This window comes from Salvia miltiorrhiza, chromosome 2, assembly GCF_028751815.1.
Source record: "Salvia miltiorrhiza cultivar Shanhuang (shh) chromosome 2, IMPLAD_Smil_shh, whole genome shotgun sequence".
NCBI classification, from domain to species: domain Eukaryota; kingdom Viridiplantae; phylum Streptophyta; class Magnoliopsida; order Lamiales; family Lamiaceae; genus Salvia; species Salvia miltiorrhiza.
This window is the reverse complement of record NC_080388.1, coordinates 757,244-784,149: the sequence shown is the minus strand read 5'-3', so window position 1 is coordinate 784,149 and position 26,906 is coordinate 757,244. Positions and strand designations below refer to the sequence as shown.

Here is a 26,906-nt window from a genome sequence, read left to right as displayed (position 1 = left end):
GGAAAGGGCGGAGGGGTGGTGGGGCTGCTGGGGGTTGGGAAAGCAGGATTTCATCAGCTATGAGAAGTGTCGAGAGGTGCACGAGTCAGAGCTCATTGTTGCTTACATCGATGCTACGGCGCCGCCGACGGTGGCAGTGGAGACGTGTTTCCGGCGAGCTTGGCAAAGAAGAAGGCGTGGGTCTCACTACCAATGAAATTAAAAAAAATTAAAACAGTTAACGATGTTAAACGACTGTTAAGTCGGATAGGCTAATTGCACGAAATTAAGGACTTCAAGGGTTTAGTTGAACCGACCTTAATCATAGGGTGCTAGACGTGATAAGGGCCTCTATGTTAGGGGCGTATTTGATACTTAATCCTAATATAAATTTTAAAGTTAGCGTGTAAAATGAGAATTTATTAAAATTTTAATAATTTATATACAATTGATTTATTATTGAATGAAATTAGTAACTTTTCAATAAGAACTTCAAATGAGAAAAATATTTACGTTATCAAAAATTCTATGAAAATCTTCCATGTATATATCCATGCTTTTAATTTTTTTTAAGGGTAAGCAAATGAGATTATGTTTTTTTGTGAAAACTAATGTAGGGAAAAGACTTACTTTTTTTTTTTCTTATCATTTTGAAAGACAAAATTTTAAGAATATTCACCTTTTACAAAATATATAAATTATACTTATTTAAAACTTTTTTCCCTTTATATCGAGCTTTAATATATTTTGCACTTATGCTCGACTACTAATACTCGACTATCCCACTTGCAATAGTCGAGTATGTCGAGCATTAATACATTTTCTAAGAATGCTCGACCACTAATGCTTGCTTGCTCGCCTCGTAATACTCAAACATGATGAGTATTGGTTTATTTACTACTAAGAGCATCCGCATTGGGGGTTCCTTGATAGCCTACTTGATAGTGTTTGTGTTATTGAGTAGGTAGTGCTGCATTGGGGTTCCTTGATAGCCTACTTGATAATATTAGTTTTGATTTTATGTTTTTCATTTAAATTTTATTGCATAATTTAAATAGCATATTTTTGTAATAGTTAAATACTGGATTAAACATAAAATTTAAAATTACTCAAAACATAAAAAAAAATACATAAAAATTTAAAAACACCTAAAAAAAATACATAAAAATTTAAAAATCCAATTTTTTTTTTTTAATTGGGCGCGTGCAATGCACGCGCCATCCATTCTCCCCTATCGAGCATACCTGATAACTCGGGTACTCCTCGAGGAGCTCCCCCCCGCATCGCCCTCCTCGACCGGCTCCCTCTCCTCGAGGAGCCACTCGAGTACCCGCGTTGCGGGTGCTCTAATGCTTGACCCGCTGAGGTTGACCATGCCGAGCATTAATATACTTACAATAAATACACTAATGTTCGATATAATCGACTCACAATGGTCGAATATTAATGCATTTACAACACATGCTCAATTTGCATTGGTCGAGTAAAATTCACAAATTAAATAAAGACAACTTTGTCATTTCAATATCAAAATAAATAATTTTTATAATTTTTTTTATGGGCATCTTTTATTTATTTTTCTTTAAAATTGGTAAAATCAACCATTAAACCTTTTTTTTGTAAAGAGAATGAATAATAAGGTGCAAGACAAAAGGATTACTGTACACATAGGACCATCATTTGGTGAATGCTGTATTTTTCGATTCGACAAATTAATATATATATATATATATATATATATATATATATATATATATTATATTTTTTTTGAGGGAGACATATAATATTGAAAATTATTAATACGACAACGTGCAATCTATAAAAGAGATTGTGCATCCAATCAAATCTATCTATCTATATATATATATATATATATATAAAAGTAAAATAAGCTAGAATCACTCTATTCTAATTTTCCTCAATTCTCATTCATTCTAATTTTTTCTAAATTTTTAATCAACAAATTTCTATATATCTAATTTCGAACCTATCATCAACAAATTTATATATCTAATTTCTTATGCATTAATTATATCCCAATCATATATATCTAATTTCGGCCTCATGCAGCCACGTTTGAGCTTTTATTTTATTTACTTCAACCTATCATCTTTATCTCTTTCTCTTGATTTTAATTATTATCACTCCATTCTAATTTTCTTCAATTCTCATCCATTCTTATTTATTTATATATTTATAATCATCAATTTTTACATTATAGCAAAATAAATCATATCCTACGTAACATCGTATAATCACTTCATTCTAATTTTCAAGCTCCATACAAGATGATGCTCAAAATTCAGATCTGGTATTTCAAACTCCAAAGAATATGGTTTTTAAAATTTTGACGTTCAAATGTCGTATGTGGTCTTTAGAGCTTCATATTATTATCTGGTCTTATTAGGTCCATATGAGATGATACTCAGATGACATATGTTTAATTAAATTATTTCTTATCCATCAAATTTAAAGAATTTGAACAAACTTAATACACCCTTCGTCCCCCAAACATCTTCCTAAGAGAGGATGACACGGGTTTTAATAAAAGTTAGTTATGCATTTGATAAGTGAAGAATGAGTCCCACAAAAAGTGAAATTGGTAAGAGTGATAGTTAGTGAAAGTGGAGAACGAGTTCCACAAAAAGTGAAATTGTAAGAATAATAATTAGTGAAATTATTTTAAAAAATAGGTTTGGAAGATGTTTTGGGGACGAACCAAAATAGAAAAAAAAAAAGGAAAATGTTTGAGGGACGGAGAGAGTAAATATTATCGTTATACGATTAACAGTAAATGCGACACATCAATCGTACATCATATCATACTTCAAATTTACATATTTTTTTCCTCTAAAATATTCAATCCCACATCAACTTTTTATAAACTTCATCAAATGAATATTTATATAAAGATGCATTTCTATTATCACAACCTACATTTAATTGGCGAAAGTGATTAAGATTAATATTATTTCAAATATTGTATTACTAATTTAATTTGATCATATCAAATTAATTAAAGAAATAATTTATATATAAACTATTTCATATGTTATAGTAATAAAAATAATTATAAATGATGACATAAAATAATATCACCATGAAACCGACTTTACAGGATACCATCTTTTTAAATTTTGATCTATTAATATCATACACATAGTAATCAATGATGTCTAACTCAAGTGGCAAAATTGAGACACTCAAATACTCTCCTTTGTAAGAAGTCTTGGGTTCAATCCGGTAGAAGGTAAACTTGTGTTTGAATAAATCTCATACCAACTAAACCAGTTAAGAAGTATTGTAATAAAGTTTGTGGAAGTGCAATCAAAAGATTTGGTATTATTATGCCCCACGAGATACTGTTTTATGGTAGTTAATTAAATATAAATACTTACGGTTAAAGAAAAGTTTTATTGTTGTCTCCCATCTGCTAAGCACAAAAAACAAACAAATAAATAAAGTCGCAACTTTTCTTTTTCGAACAAATAAAGTCCCAACTTTGTTAGTTTATCATACATAAAGTATTCGCATGATAAAATTAACGTTTTCATTTACTTTACAAAAAGTTACAAATGGCGTGGGACTTATCAAAAGTATATTGACAGTTGAATCCGTTAATCATGGGAGAAAATAAATACGAAAATGAATTTGGAAACGAAATAGCTATTTTTTTCCCTTTCAAATTAGAGAGATTAGGTAAAAATATTTGAAGTGAATGTTGAAAATGAAATTATTTCACCTTCAATTGTAACCAAATTGACGTTTATTTATAGTTGATATAGGGAACATTTATTTTGTCATTCCATCGTATTTTATTTTTCATAAAAATAAGACTTAAAAATAATTACAAAAAAATACTCATCTTTACCCAAAAATCTTATTTGTGTTCCGCGCCTAAAATTTAAAGCGTATGGTTTGAAGCAATCTTATTTGTGTTCCGCGGCTAAAATTTAAAGCGTAGGGCATGCCAATAAAGAGTTTAAATTCTTATTTGGGTGGGTTTGCAAATATAGATCAATTTTTTTTACTTGTAAAACTAGATTAATTATTTTAAATTTTAATATTTAGCCTCAATTTAGCATCTATAAGTCACATTTGGAGCCATATTTGAACCCAAATGTAGCCTGACCCACATACACCAAAATTTAAAATAATTGACTTATTGTTCAGAAAAAAAAAATCTATTTTTATAAATCGCTTTAAAATAGCAGCCTAAAAAAATTTAAACTCTTGCCAATAAATATCAATTTTTGTCATATCAACCCTACTTGATGTTTCATTCTTTTATTTACATTAAATCGATTTTTTATCCTCTCAATAAAAAATCCAAATAGTTGTCACGATAAAAATCTGGATTAAAATACATGACACAATCAGAATTACTAACGTGCCATTAAAATATGAGTTTTAATCCAAATTTTGAGCCTTCCGACAATCATACACAAGTTCATCCTTTCGTAAATTTTCGCAAAGTAAAATCAAGAGATGCATGGAGAAGAAACAACTAGCATTACATATATAATGCATTTCACAAAGTGAACAATTAAGCAACTAGGTTCTTAAATGACGAATTACACTGCTTAAAGAGGGGCTATACCTAAACAACAGGAGAATGGCAATCAACAATACTAGGGTTTTGCTCATCATCGGGTCGATACGTCTACCGATATCTACAGAGGTAGCACATGATATAACCTGGCATAAATTCGAGTATAAAGTATATGAAGGATTTACAGTATATGCACAAGTTGGTGGAAATCACGTCGACTAAATGAAGCTCAAGAACACTCTATCAACTGCCAGAAACTAGTAAACCTGATGTTTTGAGACGCAATAGCCTACTCCCACTGTTCGTCTGCGAGCACTTCATTTGATTTCTTTATCTGAGGGTCTGGATAGGAGAAGAATAAGTCAGCCAAAACTATTCAAGGGGCGTAACGCGTAGGAGAATTTAAACAGAACACGTCATTTAGGTGTTGCAGGGAGTGCAGTTGAATATGACGGTGAAGTTTCAATTTCAACTAAAACAAATATGTGCAGAACTGATCCGTGTATCAAATGAGGTCATTACTATTGCCTCTAATTAACTAGATAAATTAACAACGTTATCTTTTTCAACATCAAAAACTTTTCTTTTTCAATTTGAGTTGAGTAGTAGATTTATCACTTCTCTTTCACATTCACAAGTTTATCAAAACGGTCCAATGATTGTTATGCCATTTCCAAATTTCTATTATGGAACATGTATATATGTAGCATGTCCATGGTTCTACATCCTCCTACTAAAATTCTTCAATCCAAACGCAACAACCTTATTACTTTGAAAAATTAGACATTGGTTTAAACTATATGAAAAAGAGGAAGCCGAGACAATAAGAATGGGAGTTGTACCATTCACAAATTTACATTCCGGTCATGCAAGTGTGATGACACCTTTAAAATTATAAATGCACGTACCTTACTGTTGGTCCTAACACTCCAAGAATCACTTTTCACCCCATATGTCGGTTCACTACCATAGGATTGTGGAGGGACATAATTCTTCAGCAGGGGCACCCTATCTGGTAGATACTCATCATCACTTTCATAGTATTTCTCAGAATGTGGACCTAAAGCTTTGAGTACCGTTGCCAACAACATGCTTAATCCCTGCATGCAAAAATCATTACTGAATAAGAAAGGCTAACAAAGATCAAGTGGAACAGGATGTTGCCCATATAGTAATAATTGAAAATTATACAAAAGACCTGACTTGGAAGGCATATCACTATAACCTCTGTTTATCTTTAGATTTATATTTTGAAGATTTCATTTTTATCTTCAAAGTAAATACACACACACATTTAGAGAGAGAGAGAGAGAGAGAGAGAGAAGAAGGATGGGAGACTGTGCAGGTGAAGAAAGAAGTAGACCTGTACAACCACCACTGATAAGCCAACCCATTTGCAGATGTCAAAATTGTCCTTGACAAAGTCCTTCAGCCGATCAAGATTTCCAGTTGCATCTGATGGGAAGTCCTGATAAACATTCAAGTCAAAATTAAAATATTTCTAATATTCATGCAGTATCTTTCTGTATTAAAAGAAGCATTATTAGTGCAAACTACCTCTTGCCAGTCGTGATTTAAGAATACATCTGCAGTAACTGCAGCTTCCAGCACAAAAATCATGAAGACAAAAGCCATGTACTATGCTGGTTAAGGTCAACATAGAAATTTGATACATGCACTTTGCTAAGTGATTTGCTAAAGTATGTGAGCAGCAGAGAGGTACACAGAGTACTAAACCTTCGTAACACCAACTATAACCACTTCATAACACATCAACGCAAAGTTGACTATTAACAAAGCATGAGTTCCTAGACCTAAACGAAGATATAATGCTTCATGGGAGAAGGCGGACATATATAACTGAAGTAACTAGTGTGAAAATCAGCATAAACAAGAATCACAAATGAGAGATCTTATTCCGTGTTTATAATTGAAAGTACAAGACCCTTTACTCAATTCTTCAACCGAACCATCAATTTATGAAAAATAGTTCATCAGATTTAGCATCAGGATCACAGATACTGCATTATCCAAAGGGTTAATTTTCCCAAGGAGTAGAGAACAAAACAATTTCAATGAACCAAAAGCAACTTTCTCGCATCTGATCAACGTAAGCATAGGAAATCTAATTGTGTGCATGTTCTAACGACCCTCAACTTAATTATCCTAATACAACTCATCCTTGAGAAGAAAAGGCAAAATTGCTTTGCATATAAACAAGAACTCAAATGCACCAAAGAGATGTCATGTAAGCACCATACAACATAATTCCAATCCGACAAAGACATCCAAAGCCCTCGAACTTTCTTCTTCAAGAAAGATTGGAAGGAACTGATTATATTCCACGCATGATCATAATTAATTGCCGAAAATGTCAATGAAGTAAGATATATCAAACAGCCCGAATTTAACATTTTAGTCGAACAAAGAAACAGACAAAGCCACATGAAAGGATACAATGTACAAGCAACAACCATTGGCAGTCTCCGCAGCAATGTGACCAGAGCACGTGATCACGCACAAACTAGCACCAAGGCCCAGAATAGTGTATATAAACCTGCATTTCAGCTCCCAATTAAACAAAAACTCAACAAACAGCCAATTACTTCAAACATCCGCAGCAAAAACACATAGATCCAACAATTGAATCTGAATTTCAGCGGCTGCAATTACCATAATCCATCTGCACGGTATCGAGATCCACGAAATTATATACTTACCACGGAACGGGAACGTTAATGGATTCGTCGGTGCGGAGCCAGACTCTAAACATCCAGAGCGAGTAGATGATCATGGCGATTCCAACCATTCCGAGGAGCGAATTGACCAGCTTGAGCAGAGATTGAACGCAGCTGCGCGCCATTCGACCCATTTTTTGTTTTTGTTTTTTAAAATCGTCAAATAAATTGTTGGAATCACCTCAGCTCCCGAAGAATTGATCCGCGAATGGAAAAATTGGGGATCGGGAGCCGCGGCGGAAGTGGGAAACCCTAACTTGGAGAAAATCGAAGTCAGGGTTAGCTAGCGTAGAATAGATGGATAGGAAGGAAGAAACAGAGGTCTAAATATCCAATACCAAATGCTCCAATTTCCAAGAATAGTGTTGCGATTTTGTTGGTCTTGGCGAATTTCACGGTCTTCCACTTCTATTTCACGGAAATACTACATGATAAGAATTTTTATAAGCGAAACGTTGTCACAGATGTTGCTGTGGTGTAGTGGTTATCACGTTTGTCTTACACACAAAAGGTCCCCAGTTCGAGCCTGGGCAGCAACAATTATTTTTCTTTTAACTTTTTTATTGAAGAAAAGTAATAAAAGGGAGGGGGCCATATTTTAAGAAAATAATTTTTCTTTTAAGTGTTGCTAATTTTTTTTTTAAGTTTTTATTTGAAGAAAAGCACTTATAAAAGTAGTATTCCCTCCGTCCACTCCTAGAGGGAGAGAGTACATTGTTTATTTGTTGAGTAGAGAAAGGGTCACGACTTTTAAGAAAAAATAATTTATTTGTTAAGAAAATAATTACTAAAAATGGGTAGGATACAAATTGGTAGACGGATCAAAATCTATATAATATATAAAAGAGGAGTTTTTCTCTCCATTTCTTCCCTCTTTTTTTCTCTCTTCTCCCACCAATTTTTCACTATTTTTTTTATATATTTTAATTCTTTTCTAAACATTATCACATGATTTGACTTTAAAAAAAATATATGCAATATGCATTTTAATTCTAATATAGTATAAAAATCATGAAAAATAAATTTAAAACAAATAAGTTATGAAAAAAAATTAAAAGTTAAAATATTTTGTTTTCTCTTTTTATTAAAATTTTATAATTTTTTATTTATTTATTATGACATGTAATACTCGATAATAAAAATGCATAATGCTAGTTTTAATGATCGAAATTTTTTTACATTTATTTAATAACTTTAATTATCATTACACTTTATACAAATAAGCGTGCTTGGGCGAGAGTAGTACTAGGATGGGTGACCCCCTGGGAAGTCCTCGTGTTGCACCCCTAAAAAAGTGGTATTTAAAATCAAACCTATGGTTTCAATCGAATTTCTGGGTGTCGAAAAGGAGCAATGAACCCTTTCTGCAAAGCCAAACCCTAGCTTTGCCGTCTTCTTCATGCAGCCGCCGTCGTTGGATTCCGGTGGCCGCGCCACAAAGAATATGTCGAGCGTGGGAGGTGCTATGATTGTCTCCAATAATTTTTCTGTTGGTTCTAAATCTACTGAGCGAAACCCTAGCGAACATACTTCCGCCACACAAAGGAAAGTTTCGGATTCTTCGATGCCACAACCGATTCCCAGCCATGGAGAAAAGTCGTTGGGCTCTTCAGCGTCGGCCGAGAAAGTTGCTGTTACTCCGACGGTGCAGTCTTACGCTGATATCACTACAAATAGGGTTCCTCGTAGGCCTGATATGGCCGCGCATCACTTTCACGCTCTAAGGCCTACTAAAGAGGGAGACCATGTTTGCTTCAAGATGCCTAAGGAACTTCTAGCCAAGCAACTGTCGCTGTTTGAACATGCCTTGACGGGGAGATTAATTCTACGTAAGGGAGATAAGCCTAAGCCAGCGATGATCATCAAGAAAGAGCTTTCGAAGCTTTGGAACATCAAGGAGACCTGGCAAATTATACCTTTGGGAAAAGGCTATTATACCATGGTTTTTCAAAATGCCGAGGATAAATTACGTGTCAAAGCGAAGCAGATTTGGGAAATTTTTGATGGCCATATTAGAATGCGGGAGTGGGTGAAAAACTTTGATCCTTTTAAGGAACATTCTTCTTTGGCCAACGTTTGGGTTCGTATTAATTATCTTCCCATAGAATATTGGCATGCAGAGGTGATTTCTGGAATAGCAAGGCACATAGGGCATCCGCTCAAGATCGATGGGGCTTCCATCACACGGGACTTTGGACAGTTCGCGAGAATTCTTGTGGAGTTAGATATGTCAAAGCCTCTTCCTAATACTTTACTCTTTGATGCGGATGACTTTTCTTTTTATGTGGAGTTTACATATGAATATTTGTCTTTCTATTGCTCTAGGTGTAAAATCACGGGACATTCTCCGGATAAATGCCGTAAAGCAAATTCTAATGCAGGGGGAGGAGCTAAAAACGTTGATCCAAAACAACCCCCAAAGGTTTTGGGGAAACATTGGCAGGAAATTTCGGATTCAAGTGGAGAGTTGGGGCAGGAAAAGCAAGCTGGGAATAAGGATGGTGATCGGGGCAAAAAGGTTGGAAGCCTTGCTTCTCAAGATAATATTATGGCTAGTCAGAAGAGTCCAAAAGATGCTACCAGTGAGAAAGAGCAGCAGGACGTTTTCCCTGGAGTTGGTGTGGATGAATGGAAACATGTGGGCAACACGCACCAGACTAAGGAACAACAGCATGTAGTCCATTCACCAGAACGCACACAAGAGCTTCCCATGAAAAATACCTTTGAAGTTCTAGAAGCTGAGGAAGTTACTCACGTGGAGGAGGCATATGGGCCAGATCTTATTCAGGCCTGTTCAGAGCCGGCGCAACTTTCTGTTTACGATAAGGTCGTTCTTCAGGAGATTGTGGAAAGTGAGGATTCGGATCAAGATTCTCTTTCTGAGGAGAAGATGGAGGCAGAGGAGGTGTCGCAACAGCTTATTGCACTGGAGAAGAAAGCGCAGCGACTGGAACAAATCCTTGCTATTGCTAAAGAGCCGATGGAACATCCTCAGGAAACTACTGCTAAGAGAGGCAGAGGGAGGCCGCCTAAACATGAACAAATATCTAGGGTTACTAAAGCTGACAGCATTAAGGGACGGCTCAGAAAGCAAGTTGACACCGGACAGAAACTACGGGATTATGTCATTGATTCGAGTCAAAATCCTAGTATTAGTGCTATGGAAAACATAGCTAAAAAGAGTTGGGCTAATGAAGTTGAGCGGGAAGACGCTCAACGACCTCGCATTATTTGATATGAATATTATCGTCTGGAACGTCCGGGGGCTTACGGATGAATCTAGACGTGTCTTAAAGGAGCACTCCCACTCCTTTAATCCCATTATCATTGGTATTGTGGAACCCAAAGTGGATTTCAGTAAAGTTCCTGCTAATTTTTGGCATTCCATCAATATGGTTGCTCGGCATCAAAATTTTCGCCATCAGATGTGTTCGAATATTTGGCTCTTGGCTCATCCCTCGGTCGTCACGACTGTGATTTGGTCTTCGGATCAGACTGTCATTGCTGATTGTGTTTGGAATTCTCTTCATTTTCGTATTGCGATTGTTCATGGCTCTAATTGTCCTACGGAACGTAGAAAGCTGTGGCTTGATCTTCTTCACCACACGAATGGCTCCACAGTGTTTATGGGTGATTTTAACGCGGTAAAAGGTGCGCATGAACGTATCAGTACTGTTAGTCCTAATCGCCAATCGTGTAAGGATTTCTGCGAGTTCATTGACGCCACTCAGTTTATCGAATCACCCACTTTGGGACTTAAGTTCACCTGGTCTGGGCGCCGATTCCTACCTCGACATGTTGAGTCTTTGTTGGACCGCGTGCTGGTTTCGGACTCTTTTGCTCAGAGTTGGAGGGCGATTAATACTCATATCTTGCCGAGGATCACGTCGGATCATTCGCCGCTGGTCTTTCAATGCTCTGGCTCGGATATCAGACGAAGGAATTCTTTTCGTTTCCTGACTATGTGGACCTCTCATGCTAATTTCTTGGAAGTGGTGGAACATTCTTGGACTCAACTGGTAGAGACGAATTGTCCAATTTTTCGAGTAATGGCTAAGCTCCGGAGGTTACGTGGGGTGCTTAAGTCTTGGAATAAGGAGGTTTTTGGCAATGTTGATGTTTCTATACGTGAGTTGGGCGAGAAGTTAGCTGATGTCCAGGAGCGGATCTCAGCTTCGGGTTACATGGATGATTTATTTAATGAGGAGATCGCGGTTCAGGCAAGTTTGAACGTAACTCTTTCTCGCAAAAATGATCTCTTGAGACAAAAAAGCAAAGTCACGTGGCTGCATGACGGAGATCGTAACTCGTCTTTCTTTCATAACATGATCAAGTTCAGAAAGCAACATCTTAATATTGGGCACCTGAAGATTGATGGAGTTGTTACTACTGATGCTCGGCAAATTGAGCGGCATATTATTGATTATTTCTCTATTTTGTTCAAAGAGACGGATAATCGTAGGGTTGAAACGGTGGAGCTGGAGGCGGTTATTGATCACTCAATTTCGGATACTCAGAATGAGATGCTTATTCGACTCCCTGATGAGGTGGAGATTTCGGCTGCGGTGCATAGTATGGAGTCTTCTAGTGCTCCTGGACCGGATGGATTCTCGGGAGCCTTCTTTCAATCTAGCTGGAAGATTGTGAAGGGTGACGTTGTTCATGCTGTTCGCACTTTTTTTCCGGAAGTCCTATTTGCCGAATGGATGTAACGCGAGTACTCTGATTCTTATCCCGAAGAAGGAAGAGGTGGTAACGGTGGCTGATCTTCGGCCGATCATTTTGTCTAATTTCTTTTTCAAGATTATTTCTAAAATCCTTGCGTCTCGGCTAGGTGCTATTGCTGCTCTCTGCGTTTCTCCGAATCAATTTGGTTTTATTGCGGGTCGTTCGATTCATGATTGTATTATGTTGGGATCAGAGGGATTCAACTGTATGAAACGGGTTAATCGAGGATCCAACATGGCTTGTAAAATCGATATTCGGAAAGCTTTTGATACTATGAGCTGGAGCTTTATTCTTCAAACTCTTAGAGTTTTCGGTTTTCATGAGAGGTTCGTGAACTGGATTTCTATTATTTTCCATTCTGCCAGGATCTCGATTCTTTATAATGGGCAGTTAAGTGGCTACTTCAGTTGCTCCAGAGGCGTTAGACAAGGCGATCCTCTTTCCCCGATCTTGTTTGGGATTGCGGAGGATGTCTTAAGCCATCTCATAACGAATTATGTGAATTCTGGTCATTTGGTGCCGATGGGATTTAGTCGGGGGGCTAATTTCTCTACTCATCTGTTATATGCAGATGACATTATTATTTTTTGCAAGGCCTCGGTTCGCAATGCAAGAAAAATCAAGGAAATTCTGCATCATTATGGCTTGTTGTCTGGACAAATTTGCAGCCACGAGAAGTCTAGCTTATTTTTGGGTGAGGGAGTTCCTAGACACATGGGCGCTCAAATTCAGCAAGAGTTACAATTTACGCGCGGTTCGCTTCCTGTTACTTACCTCGGAGCTCCTTTATTTGTTGGCAGAGTTAAGGCGTCTTATTTCATGAACATAAAGGATAGGATTATCCATAAGTTCGATAGTTGGCAAGGCCGGCAGCTTTCAATGGCTGGGCGGTTGTGTCTTGTGAAATCTGTTATCCAGAGCTCGATAATACACTCTATGATGGTGTTTCGGTGGCCTAAATCTCTTCTCCTAGATTTGGATAAAAAATGCAGAAACTTCATATGGACTGGTTGTGTTGACAAGAGCGGATCTTGTCCTGTTAAGTGGAGTCGTTGTTGCGCTTTGAAAGAAGAAGGTGGCTTGGGTGTTCGTTCTTTCACGATTATGAATAAATCGTTTCTCATGAAGGCTGCTTGGAGAGTTATTAAAGGGCAGGATTGGGCACAACGGATTCTGCGCAGTCGTTATTTAGATGGATTTGGTAATGCTAAAGCCAACGTTGCAGCTTCTTCTGTTTGGATTGGGTTGAAGCAGGAGGTTCCTGACCTTGTTCGAGACTCTTACTCCTATATTGGCGATGGGGAGTCCACTTACTTTTGGACCGATAACTGGCTTGGTTATAAATTGGTTGATAGGCTTGAAGTTCCTCATTACATGCATGATTTTCTCAAGTTCTCGGTGGCGGACTACTTCTATGACGGGATTTGGCATTTTGCTCCAAGCTTTGTTGAACGTTACCCAGAGGTTGTTCATGACATTCTTATTCTTCCTATTGGTTCGACTGGTGATGTTCGTTTCTGGAGGCACTCGCTCAAAGGGGAGGTATCAGCGGCACTTGCTTTTCGTGAGCATTGCCACAATTTTCCGCAAGTGTCCTGGGGAAGTTGGTTATGGGAAAGATATATCCCGGTAAGGAGGTCTATCCTTTGCTGGAGACTCATTCATCGACGCTTGCCGACTCTTGATATTCTTATCCGTCAAGGTCTAGTCATGCCAAACATCTGTTATATTTGCCAGAGAGACGCGGAATCTATAGACCATATCTTCTGGTCATGTAGTCGTGTAAAGGAAGTTTGGAGCTCGTTTCTTGCTTGGTTTGGAGTGGACTATCTCATTCATTGTGCAGATCTTCATTCCTTTTTGGTGGAGGCGCGGAATAGAAATTTCAGTTCTTTGATTTCTAGTTTTTGGAAGGCTGGAATTATGAGTCTTGTGTGGAAAATTTGGTATGATCGGAACAAGATTGTGTTCGATAATGCTAACTTTCATGGACCTAATATCTTGAAGTTTATCAAAGTCCACTTCCAGGAGATGGAAGCCAATTTCACGAAGCTCGGATCTGTCTCGGGTGCCTGGAGTGATTATGTTATTACTCGCGCCATTGGAGTTCGGTCGCGCGCTGCCCCGCCTCCTGAAATGGTTAATGTTTCTTGGTGGCCGCCGGTTATGGATTGGATAAAGGTAAATACGGATGGGTCGGCTCTAGGGACCCCGGGTATTATTGCTGCGGGAGGTGTTTATAGGGATAGTTGGAGTCATGTTCGGGGCTGTTTTCATGTGAAAGGCGGACATGGGTTTGCGTTTGAAGCCGAGCTTCTTGCCGTGATCACGGCGATTTCTATAGCACATGAGCGCGGATGGCTAAAACTCTGGATTGAAGCTGACTCCTCTAACGTGGTGAATCTTCTTAATTCTAAATCGGAGGACGTTCCTTGGCGTTTTGTGGCTCTTTGGAAGCGTACGCTTCTGTTGCTTGCTTCTTTCCAACTACAAGTTACTCATATTTTTCGCGAAGGTAACGCCGTGGCGGATATCATGGCAAATAATAATCGTGAAGAAGGATGGTGGCCTTATGGTATTGATGAAATCAAAGATGCAGTTGCTAGAGATATGTCTACTCATAGTTACGTTCGTATTAGATAGCGTTCTTTCAGAGTTTGGGCTGTTTGTGCTCAAGGAGGCGCAAAAGTGCGGCGTTAGCAGCGCAAGGGTGGCTAGGTGCAGTTGCGCGGAGCAGCACTGGGATGGGTTAGGGGATAGGTTGTGGTTTTGTTGGTGGAGTTGCGAGGCCGTGTCTTCTCTGTTTGGGCGTAGGCTGCTCGCGGGGGTTCCGGGGGGTGGCTGCTGGGTTCGTGAGGTGAGAGGTTTGGCTGGTTTTTTTACTGCAAGTTTGGCTTGGGTGTGTGAGAAACCGGGATACTTGGAGACAATGGTTAGGCCGGCGTCTCTGAAGTGTCCTTCCCGATCTCCGACCCCTTTGTTTTATTTCTTTTCGTTGTTTTAACGGGCACTCTTTTTCCTTATCAAAGGTTTTTCCCTTTGGGTTTACTTTGATAAGGTTTTAATGAGGCCCGGCCCTTAGTTTGCTCCTTGTGCTCTCAAGGGTTTGCGTCTTTTTTTTTCTTTCCTTTTTATATAAATCGCAATTTCATCATTACACTTTATACAAAGTTGAAAATTTATATTTTCAAAATTAGGATTTTTATTAAGTAATTGATGTGGATTATTTTAGTTTATTTTATTTTTAAAATATATTTTGTATTTATATATTTTAATTTTATTAAATATTTACATTTATTTATTTAAATATGTCGTTTAATTTCGATGTTCATCGTGCATCGCACGAATGATCGTACTAGTAGAAATTAAAACACGAATTGGTGGATGGAGGGAGTACTACATAGGGATGGTTTAAAGAAAAGTTAATTTTTTTAGTGCTATAAGTTTAACATTTAAGTAACAAATATTTCAAGAAAAAAAAAGTAATAGATACACCACTTATTTGCTCCAACTTGCACTTAGACGGAGAACTTATGAATGTATGTTATTGTGTAATATAGTCGAGACCTATTATGCTCGATTCTTCAATTTTAATTTTTCTTCCAAGTTTTTTTTTTTAAGAAAAGTATTAAAATATGTAAGGTTAAGTAACAAATTTTTTAAGAACAAAAAAAGAAGTAACAAATACACCACTTATTTGCTCCATTTTACACTTAGATGGAGAACTTATGAACGTGCGTTATCGTGTAATATAGTCGTGGCATATTATGCTCAATTCTTCAGATTTTTTTATTTAGTTAGAGAGTCTAGTATTTTCAGATAGTGTTTGGTAGGGCATATTAGGTGAGTTTGTATAGGTAAGTGGCCTTATTTCTCTATGTAGTAGCCCTTTTTTATAACAAGGCAGACCCTCTCTTGAGGCAAGGCCAGTCCTAAATCTATTGTTCCACTGCTATAATACTTTAGTTTTTTTTATTCCCTGTTTGTCCCTCATCCAAATTGAAAAAATATTGAAACTTTGGAGGCTCGCCTATTTCACTACTTTCTAAATTTGTCTTCCTCAATTTGAAAACTTCGGACATCCGATCTAGGCAAACCCACTAGTGTTCGTTAGTTTTTTTTTCTCTAAATAATAAGTATTATGTCAACTTCTGCTAGATTGATTAGCATTTCATTGTTGATTTTTTCATATTTTCTCTACTATGAAGTTCCTAGGATTTTTTTTTGTTCCCTTTTAATTTTTACAAAATATACGTCGATTAAGAGATAATCCAGTGTGTAGATGCTCTCTTACCTATCTTATGAATCATGTTTCTGATTTTAACAACTTGTTTTTTTTTCCATTGAGATCTACAGCCCTATTGCTCCATCGAACCAGGTTTCTGGCATATCACCGTAGGATCTCTATGCGCATTTCACTGCAAGGAAACATAGGATATTTGTGCAAACGAGGTAGCAAATCTTATTATGTCGTCTAATTTTGCGATCTCATTGTGTGATGAATTATGTTATTCAAGATGCGATGATTTTGCGATCTTGTTATGTCCCATTTTCATCAATTAACTTCACTTTGCACACTGATCTCGTGATGGTAAACATCAATTGATATTGTGTGCACTGTGATAACGAGGTGTTGTTGTGTAATTTTCATTGTTATTCAAGATGTGATGCGTCTTGCAGGCAATAATGCGTGTGCATTGTGTGCACTGTGATCATGTATTATGATTTGTGATACTATGAATTGTCTTTATTGTTTTTGGTGACTATTGTATTTATACGAATGATTGTGTGTGTGCCTTGTTGTTCTGGTCTTGAAAGGTTATATCCTCTTCATATGTAGCCACGGAACACTACTTAATAAAGAAAATGAATATATGCTGCTTCATCAAAGCCGTATATACGCCTACGTGTATTTGATATTAGAGGAGTTCTGAACCAACTTATTTTTCAGCTTGTTGTCGTAGTTAACAACATAGCTAAGATTAAAAATTGGAAAAGGAAACGAGGTCTAGATGTTGAGCCATATGGGATGCTATATCGGATCCCTGATTAGGTTAAACACTTGAGTAGGATGATAAAGTTTAGTGACGTAGATTGCGTCGTAAACCTACGCATGGATCGCAATACCTTTGGTTGTCTCTGTCAGTTATTAAGACACTTGGAGGGTCTAAGTGATGGTAGATATGTCAGTGTAGAGGAACAAGTTGCTATGTTTTTGTCAATCCTAACAAAAAAAAAAGACAAAACAAAACAGTGTAGTAAGATTTAATTTCTGAAGGTCGGGGCAGACCATATCACATTACGTTCACATTGTTTCAAGAGCCATTTTAAACCTACACGTGATTCTACTAAATAAACCCCAGCCTGTAACCGATGAATGCACTGACTCGAGGTGGAGATGGTTCAAGGTATACATCATAATTTCATTTATTTGTGGGATGATACCAACTTAGACACTTGTGGCTGATTGGTATCATCCGATGACCAAAAGATGTAGTCATTATCCAATGAATTTGCTGAACCCATTCGGGTTTTGTCCTAAAACTATCTTGAACCCATATTTGAGTTTTGTCCTAAAACTATCTTGTTCCAAACTTCTTGAACCCATTCGGATTATGACTTAAAGCAATTTTGTTCCGAGCCTCTTGAACCCATTCGGGTTATGGCTTAAAGTAATCTGTTCCTTGTAGTGCTAGCTGCTAAACAGGTGTGTGTATCCTTATTCTTGTTGAGCATGCTTGATTTTCATTCGTGGTCTTTGAGAAGTTGTCGCTCTGCAAAATTTATACTTGGCACAGAGTTTAAATTTGTTATTTCCATAAAATAGGATGTACGGGTTCGACCCACTCTAATAATATGTGAGTTATTCATGCGAACATATTATAGAATTAGGAGAGCAAATAAAAATATCGTAACGTTGTCTGGTCATGCAGGACTGTCATAATATGATCATTTAGGATTTTAGCGCAATACTTTCATAAAATAGTAAATCATTTTATAATCACTTGGAAATTTATGGGGACCTTTTGGATACCTCGAATTGCACATGTAAAAAGTTTTGGAATTTTAATGACATCCGAACTTAATCTATAGCCTCAAACCGTAGGTCTAGAGCATGGGCATTTTTTATAGCTTTGCGCAGTGAATTTGTAAAATTTACTAAATATAGCAAAATGCCTTTAATCGATTTAAGATTTTACGGAAGCGTTTCAGACACGGTATATATGAACATAGTAAAATTTAGTGGTCACCAAACCCCCGACACCGAGTGAAGAGATCACATGGAATTATTGTATGGAAAATTTCCAGATTTTGCACAATTTTGTAGTTCGATACTGATTAACAAAATTTATTCCAATTGCACATGCAATTTATAAAATATTTTGTAGACAAATATCGCAGAAATTATATGCCAAGATGTTAATGGTTCTTGGACATGAGCCATATAGATTTAACGAGAAATAAATATTGAGGCTAAAAAAATACTCTATTATTTTCGCTTTCATGTTCGTCTGACTTTCTCCACAAACATGCATCTTTCCTGATGCTTGATTTTGTATTTCTTGTTTATATGTGTTATAGAAATTCTTAAGCAGAGATTACTAAAATATGAATGCGCCAATTACATAAAACAAAACTGACATCAACTTTTGATTCTTTAAATATGTTATCTCAAGAAACAATTTAAGATTAACAAGACAGACAAGCATACAGAATCGGGGCAGCAAAACTCTTATTATTGATTCGTATCAGCCAAATGTTTAATGATAAAGCATAGTACGAACTGAGAGTGATATACATTTGTTCAATGTGATATTATGTATATTGCTTGAGGACTCTGAATAGTAACATCCTTACCAATGTTTTCAATCTATATGTAAACATATAAGTAGATTTCAAAGTTACAAAAGCATTTCACAACTGTGACTACTATTGGCAATAAGTTAGAACTTTTAACATTTTATTTAAAATTATTGCCGATAAGGTTAATTATAATTTTGGAGATAAACATGATAGACGAGCGAAAGAATTGAGAGCAGAGAGCCAGAAGAAAAAGGTATTTTGTGAAATTGGGAAACATGTGAACAAACATGTTCTTCGTTTCGCGGAAATTACCCATACTAGGCCAACAATATTTTGCTTAAAATATTAGTATGTTTTGTATATACAGAAGAAATCTATCAAAAGAAAATTGCTATATAAGTACGCATATCTATTACTCCATCCGTTCACGATATCGTTTCTACTTTTGCCATTTTGATCCGTCCACAATATCATTTTCACTTTCATTTATGGCAGTAGGGTCCATATAACACTTTATTTCCCTCCTCACATTTATAGTGGGAACCAAACTCCACTCACACCATTACCCACTATTATCAAATACTATTCACCATTTTCTTAAAATTCGTGTCGTCCACAATGTGAAATCGATATCGTGGATGAATAGAGTATATAAACATGATGAGAATATGATTAACACGTCTTAGGGTAAAAACCAAGTAATTAATTATTATCCATCACTACGATTTTTCCAAACATGGAATATTCTTAGTTCAATCTACGTCAACAGTATTCCAAAACAATGATTCACCGGTTCCCTTTTTTTCATACCCGGCGGCTTTTCATGAACTTACGGAGAGTTTCAACTTTAAAATAATCAAGCATGCCTACATTGTCACTAACTAAACGGATAGCCTCTCAAAATTAGTGAATAATTAGTCTAGCATTCAAAGAAATAAGCTCGACAGTAGCAAACTGAAATTATCGCAAATAACAAATAGATACAGATTTTACCATTGTTATAGTAAGATCGGCCATCCGCTAAAACTCCGAACAATAAAATCAAAACGTCTAGCTCGAGTTCAGAATTTCCACAGACCGCGCCAGTTGTTGTGCCTAAAAATAACGCAAGAATTTACGTGGTTCGATCGTAAAGATCTACATCCATGGAGGATCGGCCGATAGAATTCACTATTTGTGGTTGGGGTTTACAATTATAGAGTTGTCTGTGTGAATAATGAATATATGTCATATTTATAGGCTAAAATACTAAGAATTCTAATAGGAATAGGACTCATTTTATACTTATAATAAAGCTATAATTCTTCATATCTGCAGAGCTGCCAACAACATTATTTTTCTTAGATTTTTCTTAATCTTCTGGTCTTTAAGGGATGCATATTTTTGTTCTCATCACCCATTAATTTTAGCGCTATGGTATTTCAGCATGTGAAAGCTCATGCTGAGTCCGATAGAAAAGGCATGACTCTCGAATATCCAGGTTTGATTTTTGGTATCATTCTGCATCAAATTAATGTCACTATTCCTTCTGATCAATATGGGTCTGCTGCTGAAAAATTGGTGATAAGCCCCAAACTTTTCAATGAGTCTTTGTATATCTGGGATGTTGCTGCAAATACTATAAGAGATTGCATGATCGGCGCTAAGAGAAATGTTACTGAGAATGTTGGTATCAAGGAAGCCATGGGAAAAGTTTGGGCCTTAAGGATACTTCGTATACTAGAGAATCGACGTGAGATGAATACGGCCATTATGACACACTGTCAAACGACGGGCAGTCTTGGATTCTCTCATTTAAGACTTACAGCATTCTGCTACAACCGGGTCTGGTGCAACTGTTGGTACAAATTATGGGCATAACAATGATGCAAGTGTTGATGATGATGATCCTGATGGTGATGAGGATGTGATGTCTGAATCCCCCTCCACTTGAGACTTTGCCATTTATTGAGACAAAAAGAGGAAGTTGGAGTTGGAGTTGGAGTTGGAGTTATCGTCTTTGCTGTTGATTGATCTTTTTGGTGGTTAATGTTTTTATGAGCTTATATGTCTTAGTTCTTTGATGGTGATGTATCTGACTAAACGGATGTACCTATGCTGTTGTTACATTTGTTGTTACTTTCCGCTACTTACTTTGGTATTTGGCTATCATCAATGGAGAGTTTATCATATTGAAGGGGAGTCGTCTTGCTGTTTTTGACTCATTTATTTTGAGTATTATATTGCTGGTTATTAATGTGTTAAGCAATATTGGGTTTTGTTTACATAAATGACAAATGGGGAGATTGTTAGATTATTAATACTCTATATTATTTATTTGTCATTCTATAGACTTGTAACAACGACAACTGGTGCATGAGGAGTTCCACACTTTGTCAGATTTTATCTACTTATGGATAAGTGACGAGCCCAAGTTTTGTGCTCCTTTTTTTTGTTGTGTCTAGGTCTAGATTGAGTCCTTTGTGTGTGTGTTTTGCGTGTTTTTGTGTCTGGGATGACACTTGTTTGGACAAGGCCTCGTGGAGCCATAATGGGCAAGATAGAGCAAATCTGATAACATCTGGAAAGACACCTCAACGATCAAGTCTAACGAAGCCTGCAGGTTGGATGCAATTCAAAGATCGAGTCACATATGCTGATCTGTTGGGCGCGATGTTGACCAAGTAGGTAGTACCGCTAAGAGAATGAGTTCTATCAAGTCTTGGGCATTTGGAGCAGATTTCGGGAGAGAGTGTGATCACTATTTTTATAGCAACAAAAACTGCAACTAACGCAGTGTAATTGTAGCAAATAAACAGTAACCGAGTATCGTATCCACATGGACTGAAACAACGAAATAACTTTATTTATTTCCTAAACAAACTATCACAATAGACATGCAAACAGAAAAATGAGAGTATTAAATTAAAACTAAAATTCCAAACAAAAGCAAAGACAATGCAGATAAGTAATCAGATGATAAAAACAACTAATCATAGGGTAGTAATTTTATTAACTAAATCCACATAATAAATATATTAATCCTATTAACCAATTTAATCCAGTTATGATGAGAGATCACTTAATTAATCAATTACTCTCGCTAGAGCAGCAACGATCGTAGATTAGTAAATTCTCTATCTCTGCTAGGTTTCAAGAAAATCTACTAACTCCCAAAAGCTCTTAGGAATAGCTCCCTATGATCCACCTATCTCCGCTAGGTCTCAAGGTTAAGATCATATCATACATTCATGAATCCGCTAAACAGTTATCTCCACTAGGTCTCAACCGGATAGCTACACATGCAATCTATTGATCAGATAATTCACACGAATTTAAGCACCAGGAATTATGAATCATAAACTGGAAGGTAAATAGGTACTAACAAATTGTTAGATCCGGAGGGTCTAGAATAGGTGTATGGGGGGGGAATACACCTATGGGCTATTTTTGATTCCTCAAATCTGAGGGATCTCCAGATAGAGATCAAAACGAAACTTTACACGCAAACTATGACACCTGTTAACTGAAAGGAGTTTTGACCAAACAAGGTTGACGACTGCTACTGAAAACTCTTCAGTAAGGAGATATCAGTTAAGTTACTGGAACTTAACTGATGCACGTAAGGGCTTCAGTCGAGTTTGCTAAAACAGAGATGATAACACTCTTCCTGACTATCAGAGGATAGATCAGTCAAACTGATATCATACACAGCGGAAATAAACTTAGTTTCGTAATAGCCTCGGTTGAGCACGTTGTTAGTCTTAGGTTTCTCTTTGCAGTTATTCAGTATTCAGTTTATCAATTGAAACAACACAAGTAAGAATGTAAAACTGAAAGCTGTAAATAACACAAAGACTTTTACGTGGTTCGGAAAACCCTTTCCTACATCCACGGTCGGTTGATCAGACCAACAATTCACTCCGCAAGTGCTTAATAGGTGCACTGCAAACCGAACTGCGTTCTTGCCGGGTGCACACAACCGTACCACTGAAGAAACCACTTCTTCAGTACCCACACTTCACTCGTGTCGGATTTCTCACGCTTAGCACAACCCGCGCTAAGACTTGTCAGAGTCAGAGTACCTTCCTGAACTCCAAATCACTCAAACACTCTACTCTTTCTTCTTGAAAGGAGGTTTGAACGGTTGCCAACTGTACTTCAAAGAACAAGTTCTTTGGAGCAAGTTTGACCTAGGCTTCTGGGTAAACAGAGGTTTGCCTAAGGTCTAAGAGAATGTATGTAATCAGCAGTGACTGATTTTGGCTTTGGAATTCTCTTCTTCGATTCAAGCTTTGGGGAGGTTAAGCTTTTGGCTGAGTAGCAATTTTGGCAGAGCTTCAGCTTATGTCGTTGCATCGGTGAAGATTGAAGTGATCCTCGAACGCTATTTATAGGAGAGGTCTTGAATAGATCCGTTGGCGGAGAACATCTTCAAGATTTCTTCCGTTGGAGAGCATTTCGAATTTGGGCTGAGGCTTCAATCTTCGAGGTTCCTTGTTTGGTGGAAACGGCTCTCTTGAAGGACAGGAGATGTGACGTCTCTGATAAAGTAGCCACCAAATAGGAATGACCTCTGCAGAGATAAGGAGATCCTGAGATCTCTGCATTTAATGCGGCTGTACTTTTGTGAGTACGTGGCTTCCTTTGAACGTTGGAAGTTCAGTCCGAGGAAGAATGTTTAACTGATACTTGACTTTAGTATCAGTCCGCTGAGTCCACGCGGCATGCATTAAGTAATCAGTTCCGAACTGATACTTCAGTTGGTATCTTCAGTCTTCAGTCCTTCGTCCTTCAGTCTTCAGTCTTCAGAACCGCAAGCTAAACTAGAAACGAACTCTAACACTTGAGTTCAAAACTGTTCTAGTCTATTATAATTAAGACCTATAGATTTTGGTATCATCAAAACAAGGATTAGGATATTCCACAAGGTTCCCAACACAAATAAATCACATGAATTTAATTAACTATTTACAAACCCTAGAATTAGATAAAGAACTTAGCTAGACATAGTAAAAGAAAACATAAACATAATTAAAAAAAATGCAATTGTAAAAACTGAATTGTATAAAACTCTGAATAAAACTGATGAACAATCTTGAATCTTCAATCCTTGCAGAAATCTGATCCAAGCTCTAAAAACTGGAAAGCAATAAAAATCTAAAACTATGAAATTGAAAAACTAAAGTTAGAAACCCTAGATAGGTCAAAGAAGACATATATAAAGTATCAGGGTAAAAAAAACAGAGTTTGAAGTCCAGAAGAACTTTAAAAATTGGAAAACCAGCAAAACCTCTCAACTCGGCGGTCAAACTCGGCAGTCGCCGAGTTGACTGTCGTTTTTGTGCTGAAAACCCACCGAATTCGGTGCCCGCCGATTCTGAAACTCGTAGTGCAAAATTGAAACAGAGAATTCGATGACCAACTAGGCGGTCGCCGTTTAGGTCGCCGAATTTGTTCTTCAAAACCACCAAATTCGGCTACCAACTCCAGTGTGTCGTCGAATTTGGACTACTGCACGCGACGTTTTTGTTTCGGCTATATCTTCCTCATCCAAATTCGTATTTGCAATCCGTTTGCACTCACGAACTCCACTCGAGACGAAATATAACTTCTATTTCATACCATATTTCCAAATTCGATCTCAAGATTCCTATAAATTCCTTCAAAGTTCGAGCAAGAATCATATTTCACAAGATAAAGCAATAGAAGCACAAAACAACTATCAAACACTCAATTTTCTATAAAATTAACATCATATGAACATTAAAAACCATGGAAACATGAGTGTTATCAGAGTGTTGCAGCTAAGGATATCTGTCGCTGACCAAGAGGATGGCCTGACTTACGCTCGAAAACCAGCATCCACCACGAGAGGTATCGAGGGCACGAGAAGGGGGCATAATGAAGGCAGGAAAGGTGAACAGGGAATGATCGATCATGACCAGGCGTCCAGGGCACGGTGCTGACGTGAAAGATCCAGTACACGAAGTTAAGGCGCAGGAATATTCATTTTCTCATGTGCGGAGTGGATAGGGATGAGCTTCACGATATGCACGGATCAAGGGTGGAGATATCTGACGAAGAATCCTCAACCTTGAAGACTCTGTCTAGGTCAGTCTGGACACTCCAACTAGAGTTGGACTCTTTCGAAACCCTAGCTGCGTGTTGGTCTTCGGCCCACGCCTAGATTCTTATAAATACATGTTCCCATTTCATTTTAGGTGTGGTTAGACGGACGTGTGCAAACTAGAGGAGTAAGGGGAGTACCAAAAATAATCTTTATTTTTCTGCATTTTAGTAGTTAAAGTCCCGTTTGGGCAAGACATGTAGTTTATGCTTTATGTTGGCAGCGTAGCATCCTGCCTTATTGTCCAGTAATAGTAAGTTTACTTTATTTTATTTTCATGTCTTATTTATCTTTTGTTTTCGCAATTTACTTTATGTCTAGTAGGGGTGTCAAAATGGGCCGAGAATGGCCCGGCCCGATAGGCCCGCCCGGCCCGCCCGTAGCTTTGGCCGGGCTGGGCTAGGATTTTCAAGGCCCAAAAAAATCCGGGCCTCCCTGGCCCGGCCCATGCGGCCCGTCGGGCCACGCGGCCCGCGGGCCAAAAAGCCCGCCGGGCTTTCGGGCCCAAATCGGCCCGTCAGTATATTAGGTGAAAATTTTAAAAATTTATATCTCCTCCCTAATCCCAATGGACCCAACCCAATCTAAGTCCATTTCTTCAATTGACGACAATGACGAGTCAAAGTCTAACTTAAGATTTAAATTACCAATCAATATTAAATTATTTTTACTTGAAAGATTTATTTATTTTTTATTATTTTTTGTGGTTGTTATTTGATTCCAATTAATTTGATTGCTGTATTAATTCATTTGTGAATAAATCGTTTTCAGTTTTTGTTGTTTTTGCAATTAATTTTTGTTTTTTACTTGTATTCATATTGTTTACATTTAGTTTTAGTCATATTTGTTTACATTTAATTTTAGTCAATTACGTAATTTAGATGTAGATTGTTTAAGACCTTTTTATTTCATCGAATTTGTCTTCAATTTTTTTCTTTAAATTTGATTTAATTTATTAATTTTTGGAACTATATATATATATATATTAATTTATTAATTTTGGCCCGTTTTGGCCCGGCCCGCCCGGCGGCCCGTATAGGGCCGGGCTGGGCTTCGTTGTTCGAGGCCCGCTGAAATTTTGGGCCAGCCCGACCCGGCCCAAAAAATTGCCTAGGCCCGCTGGGTTGGGCCGGGCCAGCCCGGCCCGCAATGTTTGACAGCTCTAATGTCTAGCTAAGCTTATAGATCTGAGCAAAGCATAGATGATGTGGATATGAACTTATAAACTCGTGAGGTCTAATTGTGTGCTTAAGTAATTGCATGTTGCGTTCCTGAAGTGTTGGGCATTATAACCAAGTGTCTAAATCGACTTAATTAGTTAACAGGCCATTAATTAATTGAGTAGACTTAGATCACCAATAAATCAAGATTATAGAGTGTGTACGATCGTTGTGCGTCTTGAGAGTATTTGCGAGCACGAGAGGTTGAAGTAGACCACGGTCTACCTAAGTTCAATATCGGGTCTATCTAGGGCTAAATGTTTCTCGGTTTAAGTGCATGCTCTGATGTGTCCTATTGCATGGTTAGGTTGAGATGGTTTAATGGTATAGGGTGTCCACCTTGAACACACTTAATGATAGATTTTCTTAGACAATGAAAGCGCACGTGACAAGTGAGAATGGAGGCACAATATTTTAATGAACAACTTGAACAAGGAGCGAGTGTAAGAGATTATCCATAGATTTGACGTCTTGACCAGATTGCCTTTTATTACTGATTTTTCTGTTTAGTGTTTTCAATTTATTTTCGTTATTTCAAGTTGAGTTGAGTTTAGTCCCGAGAGGTGTCTCGTGACCAGGATGATAGTCCACGCCACCATTTTCTTATTGTTGTACGTGACAAAAGACAAGTTGCACCAACTCCCTAAGGGATCGACCCTTGTTTCCACTAGGCACTACGTCTGTCTTTGGCAATGTTATAAATTTATCTGTATGTTGGTTGAAATGACAACTTCGCTTAAAATCCGAAGTACAACCGTCATCAATAAGCATAGAGG

The 26,906-nt window shown here is 37.4% G+C and overlaps 2 protein-coding genes and 1 non-coding gene across 4 annotated transcripts; 2 read left to right on the top strand and 1 right to left on the bottom strand.

Annotated features, from left to right (window-relative positions):
- Positions 1–4,474: 4,474 nt before the first annotated feature.
- LOC131012499 (tetraspanin-19-like) lies at positions 4,475–7,681 on the bottom strand. Of its 2 annotated transcripts, XM_057940497.1 has the most exons (6): positions 7,252–7,681; positions 6,989–7,088; positions 6,089–6,169; positions 5,895–5,999; positions 5,440–5,631; positions 4,475–4,873 (listed from the first exon to the last, which is right to left on the bottom strand). In XM_057940497.1, the coding sequence occupies exons 1-6, from the start codon at positions 7,401–7,403 to the stop codon at positions 4,862–4,864; spliced, it is 642 nt and encodes a 213-aa protein (XP_057796480.1). In that variant the 5' UTR covers positions 7,404–7,681; the 3' UTR covers positions 4,475–4,861. The 2 variants fall into 2 exon arrangements, with proteins under 2 accessions (XP_057796480.1, XP_057796479.1); XM_057940496.1 differs by having other exon boundaries at positions 4,475–5,631; positions 7,252–7,629.
- Positions 7,682–7,735: 54 nt separating this feature from the next.
- Positions 7,736–7,808, top strand: TRNAV-UAC (transfer RNA valine (anticodon UAC)). The gene has a single exon. It is a non-coding gene; the product is annotated as a tRNA-Val (tRNA).
- A 2,697-nt stretch (positions 7,809–10,505) lies between these two features.
- LOC131013653 (uncharacterized) lies at positions 10,506–11,981 on the top strand. The gene has a single exon (XM_057941781.1). The coding sequence runs from the start codon at positions 10,506–10,508 to the stop codon at positions 11,979–11,981; it is 1,476 nt and encodes a 491-aa protein (XP_057797764.1).
- Positions 11,982–26,906: the final 14,925 nt, after the last annotated feature.